The 17,787-nt window shown below is 53.9% G+C and overlaps 4 protein-coding genes and 2 non-coding genes across 7 annotated transcripts in view; all 6 read right to left on the bottom strand.

Annotated features, from left to right (window-relative positions):
• Positions 1 to 684: 684 nt before the first annotated feature.
• kctd14 (potassium channel tetramerization domain containing 14) lies at positions 685 to 2,497 on the bottom strand. Its single transcript, XM_029255927.1, has 2 exons — positions 2,385 to 2,497; positions 685 to 1,356 (listed from the first exon to the last, which is right to left on the bottom strand). The coding sequence occupies exons 1-2, from the start codon at positions 2,439 to 2,441 to the stop codon at positions 685 to 687; spliced, it is 729 nt and encodes a 242-aa protein (XP_029111760.1). The 5' UTR covers positions 2,442 to 2,497.
• Positions 2,498 to 3,590: 1,093 nt separating this feature from the next.
• rps3 (ribosomal protein S3) lies at positions 3,591 to 6,378 on the bottom strand. Its single transcript, XM_018736115.1, has 7 exons — positions 6,324 to 6,378; positions 5,724 to 5,854; positions 5,424 to 5,517; positions 5,130 to 5,224; positions 4,487 to 4,674; positions 3,999 to 4,200; positions 3,591 to 3,656 (listed from the first exon to the last, which is right to left on the bottom strand). Exons 1-6 carry the CDS (start codon positions 6,351 to 6,353, stop codon positions 4,001 to 4,003), a joined length of 738 nt encoding a protein of 245 aa, XP_018591631.1. The 5' UTR covers positions 6,354 to 6,378; the 3' UTR covers positions 3,591 to 3,656; positions 3,999 to 4,000.
• On the bottom strand, positions 3,758 to 3,900 carry LOC114911715 (small nucleolar RNA SNORD15). The gene has a single exon (XR_003797975.1). It is a non-coding gene; the product is annotated as a small nucleolar RNA SNORD15 (small nucleolar RNA).
• On the bottom strand, positions 4,283 to 4,431 carry LOC114911716 (small nucleolar RNA SNORD15). The gene has a single exon (XR_003797976.1). It is a non-coding gene; the product is annotated as a small nucleolar RNA SNORD15 (small nucleolar RNA).
• An 820-nt stretch (positions 6,379 to 7,198) lies between the features above and the next one.
• Positions 7,199 to 14,108, bottom strand: LOC108924636 (NACHT and WD repeat domain-containing protein 2). The gene is made up of 7 exons (XM_029255273.1): positions 14,036 to 14,108; positions 13,482 to 13,570; positions 13,105 to 13,212; positions 12,765 to 12,962; positions 12,558 to 12,687; positions 11,955 to 12,451; positions 7,199 to 11,097 (listed from the first exon to the last, which is right to left on the bottom strand). The coding sequence occupies exons 1-7, from the start codon at positions 14,088 to 14,090 to the stop codon at positions 7,354 to 7,356; spliced, it is 4,821 nt and encodes a 1,606-aa protein (XP_029111106.1). The 5' UTR covers positions 14,091 to 14,108; the 3' UTR covers positions 7,199 to 7,353.
• A 293-nt stretch (positions 14,109 to 14,401) lies between these two features.
• fchsd2 (FCH and double SH3 domains 2) overlaps positions 14,402 to 17,787 on the bottom strand; it is a 30,911-nt gene continuing 27,525 nt past the window's right edge. Inside the window, exons 18-21 of one of the 2 annotated variants that reach the window (XM_029255324.1) lie at positions 16,508 to 16,728; positions 16,157 to 16,310; positions 15,974 to 16,059; positions 14,402 to 15,875 (exon numbers count right to left, since the gene is read on the bottom strand). In XM_029255324.1, coding sequence (XP_029111157.1) covers positions 15,792 to 15,875; positions 15,974 to 16,059; positions 16,157 to 16,310; positions 16,508 to 16,728 — 545 coding nt within the window. In that variant the 3' untranslated portion in view covers positions 14,402 to 15,791. The remainder of the gene's footprint in view (positions 15,876 to 15,973; positions 16,060 to 16,156; positions 16,311 to 16,507; positions 16,729 to 17,787) is intronic. The other variant, XM_029255325.1, reaches the window with a different exon arrangement.

The following is a 17,787-nucleotide window of genomic DNA, read 5'->3' as shown; positions in this document are numbered from 1 at the left end:
ACAAATTTTCATACAATAACTATACAGAAAAAAGTGAAGATGCAAACAATAGATTTTCTGCTGCTGCAGTGGTGGAATAAGCCTAGTTAGTGTGAAATGAGTATTTTTGTCCTTTGCTGTATAATAAAAATACCAAGACCTTCATTAGCATTGACACATTATGGTTTCTCTACATTCAGTTACAACATTTCCGCTTGCAGTAACATCTCAGTCCAGTAGTTTTACTTGACTTTTTTTAAACAACTTGCACACATTCGCTTTCCTCGACTGTTTTTCCAAGCCAGGGTCACAGCAGTCCAGAGCCGATGGCAAGACCACAGGCACGGGGGCGCGAGGCCAAGTGGGGTCTGGCCTGGATGGGACACCTGTCTCTTGATAGACGGTCACGCTCACTGATCGCCTGCACCAGAAACGTGTCTTTGGACTGTGGGAGGAAACCAGAGCACTCGGAGCAATGACGCACGAACGCAGGGAGAACATGCGGCCTCCACACAGACCGAGTAGGATTGGAAGCTACACCCAAACAGCCCCGCCCTGCCGCCCTAAACGCTTGGAGGACTTAAGAATCGAGAGATTGTACGTTTGAAAGCTAGACCTCGTGCACGTCGGCTTTAACTGTCCCGAGAGAGCCTTAACGCCGCCACAGCGACCCGTCGTGCCAGCGCGTGGCGAAACGAGCCGCATTTACCACCAAGTGAAAATGATCTTGTAGAAGAAGTCGTAACTCTTGAACGAGAAGCCCTTCTCTGCACTGTGGGGCTTAAAGCTGATCCTGTAGCCTTTGGCCTCAATGTCCATTTTGATGCAGTCAAGTAGGTCTGAGACGGTGGGCGCCGCCTTCCAGGGCCCGAACCTCACCGCCGACTCCTTGGCTGCGTCCAGGCTGTTGACGGCATCTTTGTAGCGGCTCACGTCCTCCTCCGTCCTCAGAACGCACACGACGACGCTGGAATGGCGGGCGGCCATGGCCTCGGCCCGGGCTATGCGTACGATCAGCTCCAGGTTCTCCGCGTAGTTGGGCACCCTGGCCAGGAACTGCCGCCTGGCCACCGTCTCCCCAAAAAGCTGCGGCGAATCCTCCAGCTGCTTGACCAGCGGCGCGATGCCGTAGAAGACGGCCTCGGCGTACACCTCCCGCACGTGCTCCGTGGGCAGCCTCCCCGTGCGCAGAAACTCGAGGATGGGCCCGAAGTGCCTGCCGTCCCTGTCGAGGAAGAAGCGGCCGTCGGCGTCGGCGCGGAGTTTCGGCGGTCCCGCGAACATGTCGGCCAGCTTGGAGTCCGGGCAGCGGCGCAGGGTGCTCAGCGTCGTGCTGAACAGCTGTCCGCCGATGTTGAGCTGCACCACCGGAGAGTGCTGCCATAGGGAGGAGGCGCACAAGGTGACAAGGTGACAAGGTGAACGTCCAGGTGCGTGTAAGCGCTGAGCTTTACCGCACCGTTCACTGCCTCCCGCAAGCGGCTCCTCAGGAAGCCACACGCTCTACGGGACTTACAGACTGGCGCCACTCTAACCGTGACCCTACATGTACGTAGTGCAATGTGGTACAGTAAGGTGAGCGAAGTGCTATATAACATGGTGCAGCACTGCAGAGCACGGTATAGCAGGGCACACTGCAGCACAGCCGAGTGCCTTGGAGTATAACAGCAGAGCACGGTACGCTGCACCGTAGTACTCTATGGCACAGTAGAGAATATGTGAGCGTGGAGCGGTGCGCTGCGGCCGCCAGCATGCAGTCGCAACTCCGTCTTCTACGCGTTTGTGTCGTGTCCGTACGTCTCGTGTCAGCTGCTGCTGCGTGCAACTGAAGTCCCCCCCCCCGGGGATCGATGGAGTATCTATCAGAATACAGTACAGTAGAGCGCGGTACAGTGACGAGTCCACAAAAAGTACAGTATGGTGTAGTACCGTATGTAAATATTATTGTTAACTATTTATCTCACTGTTCTTCAAGGTGACTTACAGGTGAGGTTTGCATGCTGAGCAACTCATTTATCATTGTTACTCTATTAATTCCCAGTAAGGACCTTGAACAAAACCATTCACGCTGGAAGGCAGCGGCTCCAATCAGTACACCACCCACAGCTGTAATACACTGAAATATCATCTGCTACGGTAGGGTAAATTATGGTAAAGAACAGCGTAGAACACGATCTTCTAAGTGTGAGGTGTTGGGGTTGTGTACTGCGACTTTCCAGCCTGTTCAGACACACACACACACACACACACAACACAGAACGCACTTCATGGTGATTTAATATAACAAAAATCACACAAACCCCACAACGGACTGTAATTCGACAGGTTTCCATCATCACTCGCATTCGGTCCCGAGGGCAAAACCAACACTTTGAAAAGATAAAGTACATGGGGGGGGGTCTCACCGTGTGGAAGTTGGGTGTGGACTGTTTTCCGGGGGATCTGTAGTCAGGGAGACTCATGGCTGCTCCTCGCGGCTTCCTGGCGCTTCTCGGTCTCACTTGGCAGACAGGTGTGGTGCTCTGACCGTGAGCCAGTCAGCTGAGCCACCTGAGCGAGTGAGGCGCTCCCACGTTTGCAGAGGCATTCCTTCCCAAGGCAAACTGCAGAGATAACCCACCTTGGGTGTGTGTGTGTGCGCAAAGCCACGCGCGCCTTTTTTACAAACATTTATTCTTCTTCCTGTCACTAGTCTCCACATGCAAATATCCCTACTACATTATGTCAGTGTGAAATGTCTTCAAAATAAGACACCCATTACAACCAAGGAGAATCAACTCTTGTACATTTATAGCTCATAAGTCAGTGAACACCCAGACACCTGATATGTGCACCAGGTGAGTGTCCACAGCCCACTAGAGGGCGAGTCTCTCCTTCACTCTCTCACTCACACGCACACGCACACGCACACCTTGGCACTCAGCCGTGGTCGAACGTGTACATTTATTCATTTAGCAAATACTTGACAAAAGCAAAGTACAACTCAGGAGTAAAGAAAACACATCAACATACATAGGCAGCAAGCTGGAGAAGCACGATTCTCAAAGTAGTCCATTTGTCCAGTGTCACCGTTGAAAGCACACCGGTAACTGCAAAGCAGGTTGCAAGTACTTTTTAAACTGATGATGGAGGTAGTGGAAGTTTCTGTAGCAGTCAGAAGAGAAAAGTTTCCAAAGCGAATGTTTCACGAGACTCTTCCTGAATGCTGAGAGGGACTGAGCCCTTCTGAGGGACAGAAGGGTCTTCTCTACCCCATCAGCACCAGTGCAACCTCACGAACATTAATCTGGTCTTTTGTTTTGGTTTACTGAACACTTTGGCAGCAGTTGATTCAGTTTGGAGGTATCAAAAACCTTAATTATTAATGAATAAAGGTCAGACTACAAAAATAAAACACTAGTTAAGTATTCTCAATCAGGCCTGTAAGCAGAACATGAGCTAGGTATGTGTGGAAGGGTCAGTACCTCCAGTCCATCAGCAGGACAGCCAAAGACATCACACTGAACCAGTGAGCAATGTGACATGTGGGTTTAGTCATTTCTTCCCTACAACTCATTTGGAAGAAACGGGAGCCTAGAATATTCGTTTCAATAATTCGGCCAGACATCAGGTTTGGGTTTTACAATGTTTATTGTACAGAAAATCCAGGGTTTCCATCTTGAACTGACAGCACATACCTGTAAAACAACAACTGAACTGTTAACACACAAAAACTACATTCACTTGCAAAACTAAAGACATTTCTCATAATTCACGGGAGAGAATGAACTCCAACGGCCCTTCTCAGACAAATGCCTCGATGTCATCAAGCTAAGGTGAGAGGCTCTGGAGCCTGGACCCAAAGACACAGAACGTGGCTGTGGGACTAAACCCCAGACCTACTCGGCCCTCTTCAGACTCGTCATCGTATCCTCACTGAAGGGGAACCCAAGTGACGCTAGGCCAACGATGGACAAGCGCTTCACTAGAAGAATGGACAAAGAAATCGACTTGAAGGAAGGCATGCCTGTGATGCTCACCCTTACGCGGTTGGCACGGGGGCCCCCTGGGGCATCACTGGGACCTCAGGCTTGGCTCCCTTCTGCTCAGACACAGGGGTAGTGGGGAGAACCTCATCCTTAGGCTCTACAATGCTCACGTGGTCAGGGAGGGGCTTCTTGGGTCCAATCTTGCCACTGGGGTCCCACGGCAGCATGATCTTCACCTTGATTCCCAGCACACCTGCAGAGGAGCAACAGTTAGGTCTGAGAGCCATTTCATCTGTAGATGGCAACACTTTGAAAGGTTCATAGCTCAGCAGGGCCCTTCTCAGACAAATGCCTCTATGTCTTCAAACAAGAATGAGCACAGTGCTCAGGAGCCCCAACACCGAGATGCAGAACGCGACTCGGAGACAGAAACCCAGAGACAATCTGCGCCCTCTTCCGACTCGTCATCGTATCCTCACTGAAGGGACCGGCAACCGCAGCTTACCCCACGCCACCGCCCAGGTTAACAGTGAACTCACCTTGTCTGAGCAGGACATGTCGGACAGCCGTGTCAACATAGTAGTTGACGGGGTCTCCACTGTGGATCATCAGGCCGTCAACAAATTTCATGGACTTGGCTCTCTGGCCCCTGAGTTTCCCAGAAACCACCACTTCACAGCCTTTGGCCCCGCTCTCCATGATAAAGCGGAGAACACCATAGCAAGCCCTACAATGCAGGCAAAGTGGTTTGTGTCATTCAATATGCATAATCACAGTTTTCTGAGGAACTATCCACCAAGAAATCTGGGTGACTTTTTTTGCTGCAAGTGAACCAGTCTATTCTGATGTACTGATGTATGTTGCAGCAGTGTAGAGATTGGTGGGAGGTAATTGTACAGAATTCACTGCAGCGTATCTACCACTCCAAGTCACCTTGCTTGAAGGTGTCAAATACTGCACAGCAATCACTGTAGGATGCTTTGGAGGAATGAATAAATGTACAAAAAAATGGCTCTTCCACAAATGGGACTGCACCAACTGCTCTGAACTGAGGATGAGGGGACAAAATGGGGTCCTGGGGTCCCTGAGACAGGTAGTGTCCAGATTATTGCAGTAAGACCACAGAAGGAACACTGAGGGCTCAAGCAGATAAAGTTCTGTCCATGTAGAACAAATGCTCACCTACGCACAGCTAGACCACCCAGCAACTTGTAGCGCAGAGACTCAGCCTGGGCGATAGCACACAGGCCCCTGGTGGCCACCTTCTCAGCATACAGCTACAGACAGGAGCACATTATGAGGACATGGCAACACGAAACAAACCTTGAGATCAGAGCCAAGACTAACATGCGGAGTGACTCAGACAGGGGATGCTGTGGGCCATCAAGCCACCAGGAGCAGCTTTCTAGGCAATTATATAAACTTGAACTTACTGAAGCTGCTTAGGGCAGTAACCGCAGCCTCCGGAGCACTAACCTCGACACTGCCTTCCGGGAAGCCAAACCTCTTCTGGACCACCGCGGTCAGTTCACGGATGCGCCGTCCTTTCTCGCCAAGGACATTCTGGGTCCTGACAACATGAAAAGACCAAGAGCTGAAGACTTGTGGAAACATCCATCACGCACACTGGAGTCGTACCATTAACTTTGCCCTATTTGTACCACGTGACATGGTCCTAAACACAAGCGCTCAAACATATGATAGTGTGTTGTGGAGACAAGCACAGCTCTCGCCAGTGCACACGAGCAGGAAACCAGAGCAGCCAGCAGGCCTCACCTGGTGGCCAGGATGATGATCTCGGTCCTGGTGGGCGTCACTCGGACCTCCACCCCAGAGTAGCCGTCCTCGGCCAGCTCCCGGGTCAAGAACTCGTTCAGCTCCGCTTTGAAGATGCCATCCGACACAAACTGACAAAACAAACCGTGCGCACTGTTATTTACCTAGCAATCGCGCAACCATGGCATGGCAGCAGCAGGCTGAGCTAAGTTACTAGCTAGCCGGCAGCAGCAGCATGAATCGTACACGGTTGACTAGGCCAACGTTTTAAAATCGGGGCAAACGTACTAGTAAGACTAAGTCATGGGCGATACGAAACACATTCTTCTAATCTACTATGTATTCAGACTGACTGTACAGTCAAATTGAGGGGAAAAGGAGGACAATTTACGGCCAAAACGAAAGCCCGGCAAAATTTACAAACGCTTGCCATGTTTGTCAGATGTCACTACAATCCATATCAATCCTCACTCGGCGAACCTCTGTGGAAGCACGGAAATGCTTACACACATTTATAAAGCACTTTTTAACAGCAGCGCATTGTAATTAATACGACCTGCGATTTTGTTTTAAGACATGATAAGTTAAATATATGCCAACCTTCCTCTTCTTTGAGATCTGGCCCGCCATCTTGCTTCGTGCCTGAGACAGGAAAGGGATGTTTGCAGCGGCGGAAGTGTTTTTATACTAAGGCTCTTCGCTGTTCATGATGGGAGTTGTAGTCATTCGGGTACCGCAAATCCACACGTATCTCTACCAGCCTCGTATAAATGTCCAATATGTCATGTGTGCCTTATCGAGTATTACTTTCTTCATGTGAATACATTTATTTGTACAGTATAAGTCCAACCACAGGTTTGTTAACTACACTTTAGAGTCAGAGTAGTTTATCATTTGCACAGTTACACGGGACGGTACACCGACGCGTGTTGCCGGGTTGGCTCCGGTTCCCCGCGACCCCGTATGAGACAAGCGGTTCTGAAAATTTTTTGTTTGTTTGTTTGTTTGCGTGCGTGTGCGTGTGTACACCGACGCTGAGATTCAGACACTGTGACGGTACAAGTACGTATTAGACATGAACAAACACAATTATTTGACTCCACTAAATGCCGAAGTGAGTGAAATGCAGAATACAGAAATGATTTCACACACAATAAATATACTGAAAAGCTGCCTTTATTGTTCTTGCAACAAAAAAAGAAAGAAAAACCTTAAAAGCTTCAGCGGATTAAAGAAATTGCTATCGACACTGAAAGGACTAGATGGTACAACAACATGCCATGGTGTCTCCGTTCATTAGCGCTATTTTATTAGTAAAAATGAGAACGTTCCACATTTATCCGATGCTTTTCTCCAAAGAAACTTACACAGTTGAGCTACTTGCAGTTCTTTAGCCATTTATGCAGCCGGATAATTTTTACTGGAGCAATTCAGGGTAAGTACGTTACTCAAGGGCACTACAGCCAGAGGTGGGATTGGAACGTGTGATCTTTGGGTCCAAAGGCAGCAGCTCTAACCCTAACCCAAATCCTAACCGCTTGCCCAAGTGCTGAAGTTATCCACCGTGCGGGGCGGCCAGCCCAGAGCGATTCACCAGAATAATGACTAAGACTGACGAATCCCTTCGCCATCACGCCACAGAGGCGGAATCGACCCACGTGACAGTGGCTGCTGTCAAGGCCGACCACACGAGGGGCTCCTCGTGCACGCGTCGGGTGTCGCGGCCCAGTTCCCGGAAGCGACCCCTGACCGCGCCCCTGCCGCCCGGTGCGGCGCAGATGGCGTAAACCGCCGCCGAGCCGTCCTCGAAGCCCACGTGAGTGCGGAGCTCCTCCGAGAGGCTAAGGGCGGAGGGGACCGCCCCGAGGGGGAACCTCCCCGCGCTCCTGCCATCGGACACAGAGGCAGCACAGAGAACTGGTCCGGAATGGAGACGGCACGTGCAGTCACTGGGCTTGGGCTCACACACGAAGACGATGTAGCGTCCTGCAACGTCCAAGCTGACCAGCAGAACCTGGCCTTCGGCAGGCAGCAAGCACAGCCTGCCATTCTGGGTGTCCAGCACGCCGATGGAGTCGTCCGCTGCAGAGAGGACGGCATATCTTCCATCTGAGGAGAACTGAATCATGTCTGGCTGGCTCAGGAACGTGCAGGGTATCTGAACATGCTGGCAGAGGGTTTCTTCTGTGACCCTCCAGGTGAAGAGGCATCCAGAGGACGTGATCACCACCACATAATCGACATGGTTAAGCAAAGGCTGAAAGGCCACGACGTCCATTTGGGTGGAGCACGAGAACCTTCTGCTGACACAGCCAGACCACAAGCTGACAGCCAGGAGGTCCTGCTCATGAAGGCCCAGGACAAAGGTGCTTTCGGGGGAAATGATGGCGTTCCTCAGGTACAGGTGAATGTTGCATACAACGTGGCCACTGCGCAGTTTCCACACGGGGGACAGGCCACGTTCACACAGCGACACTGCAAAGTTGCTGTTGGGGGTCACGAGCAGGTAGGAGGCAGAACTGTTGCTGCAGATGCGTTGGACATTTTGCCCTGTGGCCGTGTGCCACACGTACGTGTCCGTCAAGGTTGCAGCGACCAGATGCTTGTCGTCAGCAGAAAGGGCCAAGGTCTCTACCGGGCTTTCATGTTGGAAGACACCCTGCACGCTACCACTCCGTGTTCCCCACCTCCACACAAATTCGGTGCCATCCATGGTGTAAAAGTGGCCTTCAGCTGACTCTAGAAGGATCTTTTTCACACTTGCACCACTTCTGGCGATCGATGAAACATTGAAAACCAGGTCCAAGTCCCAGGCTGTGAGGACTCCATTTTCCGTGAGCGCTAACAACGTTGACTGCAGCTTGAGGAGCCTGAGGCCTTGGGTGTGGCCAGTGTCTAGATTCAGAATGCACTGACCCGTGGTCCTCTTCCACACCAGCAGAAAGGGACACTCCTCCAAGGAAGCTATGACGAGACTGCAGACTTTGGCCAGCACAGCTCGAGTGAACTTTCTGCCTGCAGGTGCACTGAACTGCTCTTCCACTGTCCATTCGCATGTGTCCAACAGGAAGATCTGCTGGCTCTTGCAAACCACGAAGACCCCATCCTCCCACGAGTGCTCGGTGTTTAACACCCATTCTTCCCCCTCAGTAAGGCAGCATGCGTTTGTGGGCCTGGGATCTGCCGTGGTCTCAGTGTCCCACACGTAGATGCCCCCAGTGCTGTCCACGCACACAAAGCTTCTCTCAGACTCATGAAGAATTTCGATGATTGGCCTTCCTGCTGGAATAGAGCAAGTTGCAAGGTGACAATTCTCTTGGACGGCAAAAACTGAGACCATGCCATCATCCTGTCCACAGAGAACGAGTTGTCCGCTGGGGCAACCTGACACGCAGCTCACGTTGGAGGGACAAAGCAGCGGCCGAAGTCCCTCTCCCGTGTTAACATTGAACACTCCGATGTAACGTGTGTCCTTGTAACTTACAAACATCGTGCTCTCGAGGACAAGGAAGCCTTCAACAGGAGGTCTGCTGCTGGGCTCTGTGGATCCGTCAGGCATGCTGCTCCTAACATCTATTTCAAGAACACAGAGCGGAGTGTGGATGTCACACAAGAAGAGCCTTGGACATTGTGTGGACAGCAGAACAAAATGCTGAGTGCCTTTGGCACTTGAAAATTTTAAACCGAATGAATGAATGAGCTCGAAGCTGCCCGGGATGTTTTCATTCCAAGCCCACATGGAGCAGTTCTGTAGAATTATCACCGCTGTGTTGCACTGAAGCTCTAACACCTCTGCAAGAGGAACGCCGTCCACGTCCGACAGCATCCAGCTCGCTGAAGGCACAGCGGCTGCGGAGGACTGAACCACAGCGAGCCTATTGCTTTTCATGCCCTCCTCAGAGATTTGCTTTGCATAGCTCTCCAAGCTAGGCAAGACATCCAAGAACGGGAAGAGCTCAGCTTGCATCACCACTGGAAGGTTTTCAGGGGAACCTCGGAGAAGACAGCTCGAATCTCTCAAGATCCTGGCAAGGAGTCGAAGCTCTTGGCGGAACATGAGTACTGATATTTCTTCCAGCTGTGAGATCAACTCTTCCAGATGGCCTGCCTGTAGCATGGCCTGATGGAACCCCAGAGACATCACAGTTCTTCCCAGCTCCTCCAATCTGCCACTTGATTTTAGATGGAAGGGAAGCTCTAGAATTTTCCTCAGGTTAGCACGTGTAAGCGTCATAGAGGGAGCTGATCTAAAGATCCATGGCTGGTCAGGATGCAGCCTGTCGATGTCAGTTTTCACAGGTATTACGTCCGGAACGACATCTTGAGGTTTGGACCCTTTGCTTCCGCAAACAACCAAAGACTTGGTCCTGCCGTTTGCCCAGCGTCCGCTGAAGACGTCCGCTAATGCAGCATGCATTTCCTGCATTGCTTCAGTTGAGCACGGATAGAGCTTTTGTATGACCAACGGGAAGTGTCTGCAGGTCCAGAAGAGCACTTCAGACCCAGCCACGTGCCTCCTCACGAGAAACCGCTCGAGGTCCAGGAGCAGCATCTCTACCGCAACCTCGGGGAGCCTGAGCTTGTACGGCAGGACTTGTCCACCTGGCACAAAGTGAGAAAATACAGAGTTGTCGGAGGAGAGCACATCAGTCAGCTCGGCCTCCGTGAGGCCCTGCCTCGCCAGCGTGAGGTAGCACAAGGCTCTGGAGACCAGCTGTCTGCTGTGCTTCTTCTCCAGCTGACTGAAGAACAAGGTGATGTTGTTGTGCACACCGCTGGTCACAGAGTTCTCCGTGACCTCGGAGTCAGAGCTCCACTCACACACCTGCTCGCACAGCAACTCGACGCAGAGCGGCAGCGGGCAGGTGGCGAGCGCTCGGTTCACATACGTGCGCTGGCCTGAGGTGATTCTCCTGTCACGGGCCAGCAGCAGGTCCACAAGCATCTGGCTCAGGTCCCTCCTGTCCTTACTGCCGAGCTCCAAGAAGAGATGAGATTTTGGGTAGAGAGCCCTCAGCGCTCGGAGGGTCCCCGATTTCTTTGGCGTTGTGGAAATGAGGAGTTTGACGTTGGCGGGTAAGGACTTGGGCAGCCACCAAAGACTGAGAGATTTGTCCTCCTCCAACCCCATCTGATCCAAGCCATCAAAGATGAGGACGAGGGGACGTTGAGATGTGGACGCCGTGATTAAAAGGCTTCGGAAGTCTTGGCTCAGCTGAATGAGATTACGAGAAGTGTGGAGCCAAGGGTGCTCACCATAGTTTACTGTGATTTGGTAACACACACTCCTGAGGAGCTCCTGCAGAGTAACTTTGTCGCTTCCAACGAAACGAGCAACCACCACAGGGTTTCTGCCATCCAGCCAAGTTCTCACCTGCAGGGCAGGATAAACAAAGTTACAAGTGCTTCACTTGCACTTTAGTGGTGTAACATTTACATTAATTTACTTAGCAGACACTTTTCTCCAAAGCAACTTCAAATGAACTCTGTGTAGTGTTACTATCAGCACACACACCTTATTCACCATGGTAACTTACACTGCTAGATACACTACTTACAAGGGGTCACTCATCCATATATCAGTGGAACACACACACACACTCTCTGTCACTCACACACTATGGGGGAACCTGAACAGCATGTCTTTGGACTGTGGGAGGAAACCGGAGCGCCCGGAGGAAACCCACGCAGACACGGGGAAAACGTTCAAAGTCCACACAGACTGAGCAGGGATTGAACCCATGTCCTCTCGCGCCATCCAGGCGCTGTGAGAGAGCAGCGCTACTTGCTGTGCTGCTGTGTCGCCAACAGAGTGGTGACTTTGTGGAAGTTCAACCGTTGACACATAAACAAAGAAACTTGAGGCCAATATGAAACAGTTTTGACTGCTGTAGAAGTCCATCCATCTGTTCATTCCCAGCACCCACCCACATGTCTACTGTGAGGTTGCGGTGGTCCAGACAAACACACACACACACACACACACACACACACACACACACACAGGCAGTCGGCAGTCCAAAGTCAGCCGTCCATCCGAAAGCCAAGTCTTTGTCCCCACATGAACACGGGGGAGAACACGCAAACTCCGCAGTCTTTTCTGTGCTTGTTTATGTGTATGTGTTCATCTGTGTCACACACACAAGTGTGTTGCTGTTGCTCAGCATCACACACGCGAGAGCAGACAAAGGAGTAAGGAGAGAGCGGCGGAGCTCCTGATGGGACGCTCACCTGGACGGCACAGTGGGACAGGAGCGCAGTCTTGCCTGTGCAGGCCCCTCCGCTGATGACGAGCGGGTGTCCCGTGTCTCCGTGCTCAAGGTACGCTTGAATGCGCTCCGTCTCCGGACACTCGACCCTGTACATGCTGGCGTAAATGCGGCAAAGCTCCAAGTTGCGGAGAAGGTCCTGAGAGAGAGCATCGCTGGGGCGGCTCTCCTCCCGCACGAGGGTTCGATCGATGAGGGTCAGCAGATCATCGTAGAGCTGCTGGCAGAGCCCGTCGATGTAGCGCCTCCTGCTGTCGACACTAGACGTGCGCACCGGGAGCTGCCCGGGTGCCACGAGGCCTGGCAGCAGGTGCTCCCGCAGGTTGGTCATCGGGTCCGAGTCTAGAACCCTCTGCTCCTGGCTCCTTACGGCGGGGGGCTTGTGGACATAGCAGAGAGCTCTGGCGGCGTCCTCAAGGGGACGCTCTTCCAGCGCAAAGCGCACCTCCTTCTCGAGAGCTGAGCATTACAACGAGGGGAAAGGCTGCAGTGAAGAGCCTGACTTTGCGGGCTTTTACTGTGACGTGGAACCGGCGGACAAGCGCGCAGGCAGCTCCAAGCTCACCTGAGCTGAAGTACTCGTGCGCCTTCTCGGAGGTGAACCTTCCTTCCTGGACGCACCTCGTCACCGCAGCTCGAAACGTCGCGCCGATCTCCTGCTGGGATCCGTCAGCGTCCCCCGGCGTGTCGTCCGTCTGCCGAAGGAGCGGCGTCAGCGGAGACGTGCGGAGCGTCCCCGCCACCTTTGGGCTGACGCAGCAGGTACACCTACCTGGCCACCTGCGGGATGGTGCGGACGGTCCCGCAGGACGAAGGAGGGCGGGACGGCGTTCTCGTCCCTGCGGTAGCGCCGCTCCAGGAGCCGGGTGCTCAGCCCCATCTGCTCGCACGTCCACAGCAGCGTCTGGAACTCGGACACCTCCACCTGCACAGGTGGGCACGCGCTGCCGTACCGCTGCCCCACCAGGGCCTGGCAGAGTGCCCACAGGGGCCAGAAGGAGCCACGGCTCACCTGGCGCGACCTTCCTAAGCACCGTGTCGCTGCAAACAATGTGCTGTGTGTGTGTGTGTCTACGGGAGGCGTGTTGTATATCGAGTCATATTGAAATCACCACAAAGAAAGGTCCTGCTGAGCTCTTCCGGCATTCGTCCAGCAGCCGCAGTCTGGTGCGAGGGTCCGGGGGGCTCTGGTGCCCAACTCCCTCATAGGGGTCAATCACCTGAGGGAGGACCATTGACCCCTCCCTCAGAGACAGACACAGCTTCACAGGTGTGTGTGTGTGTGTGTGTGTGTCTGTGTGAGAGAGATCATTCATTATTCATGCTGCAGGAACAACTGAGGACGGCGAGTGGAAAAAGGCGATGCCCCCCGGGGTTCCGGTCTCATCACCGCGTCTCCCACCTGTCTCCGCCGCAGATGGACACGTCCTCAGCTCTGCGAGCCCCTTGTCTGACGCCTGTGGGACATCGCAGTGCGCGGTGCTCTTACCCTGAACTCGACGCCGTGGACGCGACGGCAGCGGTCCCTCACTCTCGGGAAGACGGTCTCCCGCAGAGCCTCCCTCTCCGCCTCCGAATCTGAACACACATCTGTGTGAGAGCTGCGGACCCGCGTGGCGCTACGTGCTCCTGCCACCGTGGCTCACGAAACAAAGCAGAGCAAACGCATGCCGCTCACCGCCGAGCTCCGCGCGTTTCGTTAAACGCCTTTAACCGCACGGCTCATCTCACGAGTACGAGAAAGAGCAAACAAAAAGCATTGGCTATACAAATGGTGCAGCAGGGGGCGCAGCGGTTAGGGCGTCCGCCTCGCAGCCGGAAGATCTCGGGTTCAAACCCCACGTCGTGCTGTAGAACCACTTACCCTGAAGCGATACGGTAAAAAGTACCCTGCCGTGTAAATTGGTTAGTCAGTGTAGCCTGTGAGTGGAAGTCGCCTGCAGAAAAGCTACATTTTCAAAAATATTCTCTCATCATTAAAGCCACGTAAAGAACATAAGAGCTAGACACGTTGGGCAACGCGCCACACACATGGGAACGTACCTTCAGGGTTCGAACACAGGTACACCTTCACACAGCACTTCGGTGTGTTTTCCATGAGTGCAGCACGAGCGCTTTCCCCACACACACACACACACACACAGAATGAGGATGTGAGCTGCGTGCCGCCCGTTCCTGCACCCCCACCCCTACTCCCACCCCCACCGCTCTGGGACCCAGTGCTGGGAGGAAGTGGTGAGGGTGGGGGGGTGCAAGAACAGGTCCATGTCGCACCAGCATCCACGCTTAGTGCCGCTGAGCTCCTCGTTTGGGAAAGAAAAGTGTTTTTCCCACAATGCCTCTGGGAAGGGGGGGAGGGGTGGTAGCAGATAAATAAATGAGAACTTTTTTTTCCATTTGTTTTATTATTTAACATTTGTACACAATAAATACAAACTTTTTACAGCCAATAAAATGCAGAAACGACTTTGCACCACTGCTCTCTAATGTTGTCACTCTAATATTGTTCCACTGTGTGTGTGTGTGTGTGTGTGTGTGTGTGTGTGTGGGGGGGGGGGGGTTGTGTGTTCCCAAGGGCAAGAGAAGCTGTAACTGGTCAGAGTGTGTGGTTTCTGTAGGAAAAATGTAAACCATTACCCTTCAACACAGATGCGAGGACACCTGAGCAACACACACACACACACACACACACACACACACACACAAGAGCTGAACAGATGCTTATGAATTAGTCCAAACAGACGGTGTTCCTGCATCCTGCGCTTCAGATGACCAAGCAGCTCCAGTGTGCATTTGAGGAGTTTCTCCTGCACAGTCCAGCCCTCCGCACACACCCACATCCACACCCACACACACACCCACCCACCCACATGTCCAGGTTGCCTCCAGCCACACACTACTCCACCATAATGTGGTAAAGCGGTTCCATACCATGGTACGGCTGCGTAGCACAGGAGAAAGTGTTTTAAGGCTCCTCCGTGAAGTTGAGCGCCCCCCCCCCAACCACTCTGTTGGGAGTCCAACAGAGGCTCTGCTGGGGGGGGTTTAGGGTTTCAGCTCAGGTTCTGCCCCCCACTCCTACCCCCAACCCCTCATTTTCATGGAAATTAATGCACTTGAACTGATGACTATATAAAAGAGACATGAAAGCATGAGGTCGGCTAATGACACGGTGAGGGAGGAGTGAAAGCAGGGGCACGGACGGACGGACACACGCACGCACGCACGCCTCGGGACGACTAAATATTAGTAATACAGACCCACGTCTTCATAATAAAAGCTGAAAAGTGTTATATTGTAATGAGCATCGTTTCAAATTGCCACTTTCCCCTTATCTATGAGATAAAAGAGCCGCTAGATCCTGGCGGGGGGTCCGGGAAGGGCAGTGTGTGAGGGGGACCAGCCCCCCCATGGTGAACGCGGTAACGCCGTGTGAGCAACGCTGCGGGTATGAACATTCCTATGGTAACAGTAATGTACTGTACTAATGCACATTAAACACGCATGATATGACTACGTATGATGGGCCCCGGGGTGGATCCCGAGACACCCCCTCCCCCCGCCCCGCGGCACGGCGCCGAGGATCCAGGCGGCCCCCGCCGCAAACGGGTCCGCGACTCGGTCCGAGAAGAGCCGGGGCACCTCCCTCCCTCGCTGCAGTTTGGCCCAGGGTGAGGGCAGGGTGCTCCGCTTCCATGGGGCACCCCCCCACCCCACACACACACTGTCCGGCACGCCGCGTGGGGCCAGGAGCCAGGAGCCAGGTCCAGTTCAGTCAGTGACCCCCAAGGCAGCGCTCTTACACCAGGGTGATCTCCACCTCCTCCGCCTTGTCCACCTGCCTGCGGGGGTGCTGCTGCGGGGGAGGGGGAGCGGCGCGCACCTGCAACACACAGCACAGAAATGCCTTTTTCGCACATACGCGTACGCAGCGTGCGCGACGCAGACGGGACGCGGGTCTGCGGACGCAAGGGAACTCACAGGCCGCAGCTTGCCAGGGCCGTCGCCGGGGAAACGGGGCGGCTGGGAGAAGCCCGGAGACTCCACATTCTGGCCGCTGCCGTGATCTGGGAGGAGGCGGAGAGACGGGGTGAGCGACGCGCCACATCGTTCCGGAAGCGACGGGGCACAGAGCCGTGCCCGTGAAAGCGGGGTCTCCCTTACTGTGGGCGAGGCCTTTGTGCTCCCCATTGAGGGAGGGCGAGCGGGGGAGGGGTGGCCTCGTGGCGCCGTCGGGACTCGGGTACGGGCTGCAGGGGGGCTGTTCGTACAGGGGCAGCGGGGGCACACAGGAGGGGAGCCGCTGCGTCGGGGACACCTGGGGGGAGGGGGGCACACGCGGTCAGTCAGCGGTCACTCCCGGCGGCGGGATCGTCTGGCACCCTGATAGCGCTCGGTAAACAGGGTAATTGCAGGAAGGATACGGCCGCTCCCACAGCAATCAGCCCTTCAGAGAGGCTTTGCCCAGTGCCAAACAGACCCCGCGCGTGCGTGCGTGCGTGCGTGCGTGCATACCTGCGCTTCTGCAGTGCAGCTCGCATCGCCGTTCTCCGAACCCCCCAGGTCCTCGACGAGCACGGAAGGGAAGACCCCCACGCGGCCGTTGAACTCGCCCTCCCAGAAGCCGTCGTCCTCCTGGCCGTCCTTGTGCAGGATGCGGATGATGGCGCCTTCGGGGAACGAGAGCTCCTCGTCCGTCTGGCCCTCGTAGTCGTACATGGCCTTGACGAAGGTCACTGCGGGGCACGGAGGCTTCCGCTCAGTAGGGCCCCCCGACAGAACCCTTAACGCGGCGGCGGCTCAGACGGCGCGACGCGGTACGGACGTGTTCCCGCCCCGCAGTTCGACCGCGTTGCCATCATCGCCGAGCAAACGCAACCCGCGTCGCTACCTGGGGGTCCACAGGTGGCGCTACAGAGCGGAGCGGGAGCCCCGTCGTTCAGCTCCCTTCCCGCGTTTGCACAGAGAGAGTCATCAGCAAGCGCACGAGGACACGTGGAAACGCATTTCGAATTTCACTCGCGGCAACTCTCATATATCAGCGAAAGTGAAAAGGCTGAGATGAGAAGTTTTACTGAGATTTTTACAGCGACTGGAAACAAATCAGGGGCCATTGCATTATTCAGCTTTTCTGCACGATAATAAGTATAGAAGATGAGCCTAAAATATAATAAAGCCGAAATGACAGAAACGTCGACGCGGTTAATTGGTGCGGCAGCGACGCTCGGCAGGAGTTGCGGACATGGAGCTTTTCTCATTTTCAGTCATTGAAACATGTTTGCACCTCCGCTTTGAAACAAAACCGGAACTACGAGTCCCCAACTGAAATGTTCACGTTCATAAGGCCAAGAACTGCATCGCCGTCAATACGAGTTCAGTAACGTAACTTAGTCCCTTTGTTTGTTCACATGCTGGGTTCATGGAAACAGCAGCTGTTCAACTTGACTGAAAAATATTAATAAATAGGTATTTCGTGCCGTACGCATGCGAGTCGGCGTTGCGTTCCTACGCGTAGACGAAGCGAGACGACGGAGTATTGAGAAGCGTTTCACCTTAGACACCTGCACACAAGTCATCGCACAAACACTGTTTGCCAGGCTGCGGTCATCCATCCCATCCCACCCCACCCATCAGCGGGAGTGTAATAACATGCACGTGTGCGCGCCTGTTCGTCCATTAGCCGGTTACTGCGAAAGCAGGTCGAAGCGACACTCTGAACAAAACGTGTCTGGAAAAAAGAGGCACGGACGCCCCGGACCCTCACGGACCCGACACGCCGTTGCCGTTATCGTCTC

The sequence above is a fragment of the Scleropages formosus genome, chromosome 10, assembly GCF_900964775.1.
Source record: "Scleropages formosus chromosome 10, fSclFor1.1, whole genome shotgun sequence".
Lineage (NCBI taxonomy): Eukaryota > Metazoa > Chordata > Actinopteri > Osteoglossiformes > Osteoglossidae > Scleropages > Scleropages formosus.
This window is presented reverse-complemented; position numbering and strand designations above follow the sequence as displayed.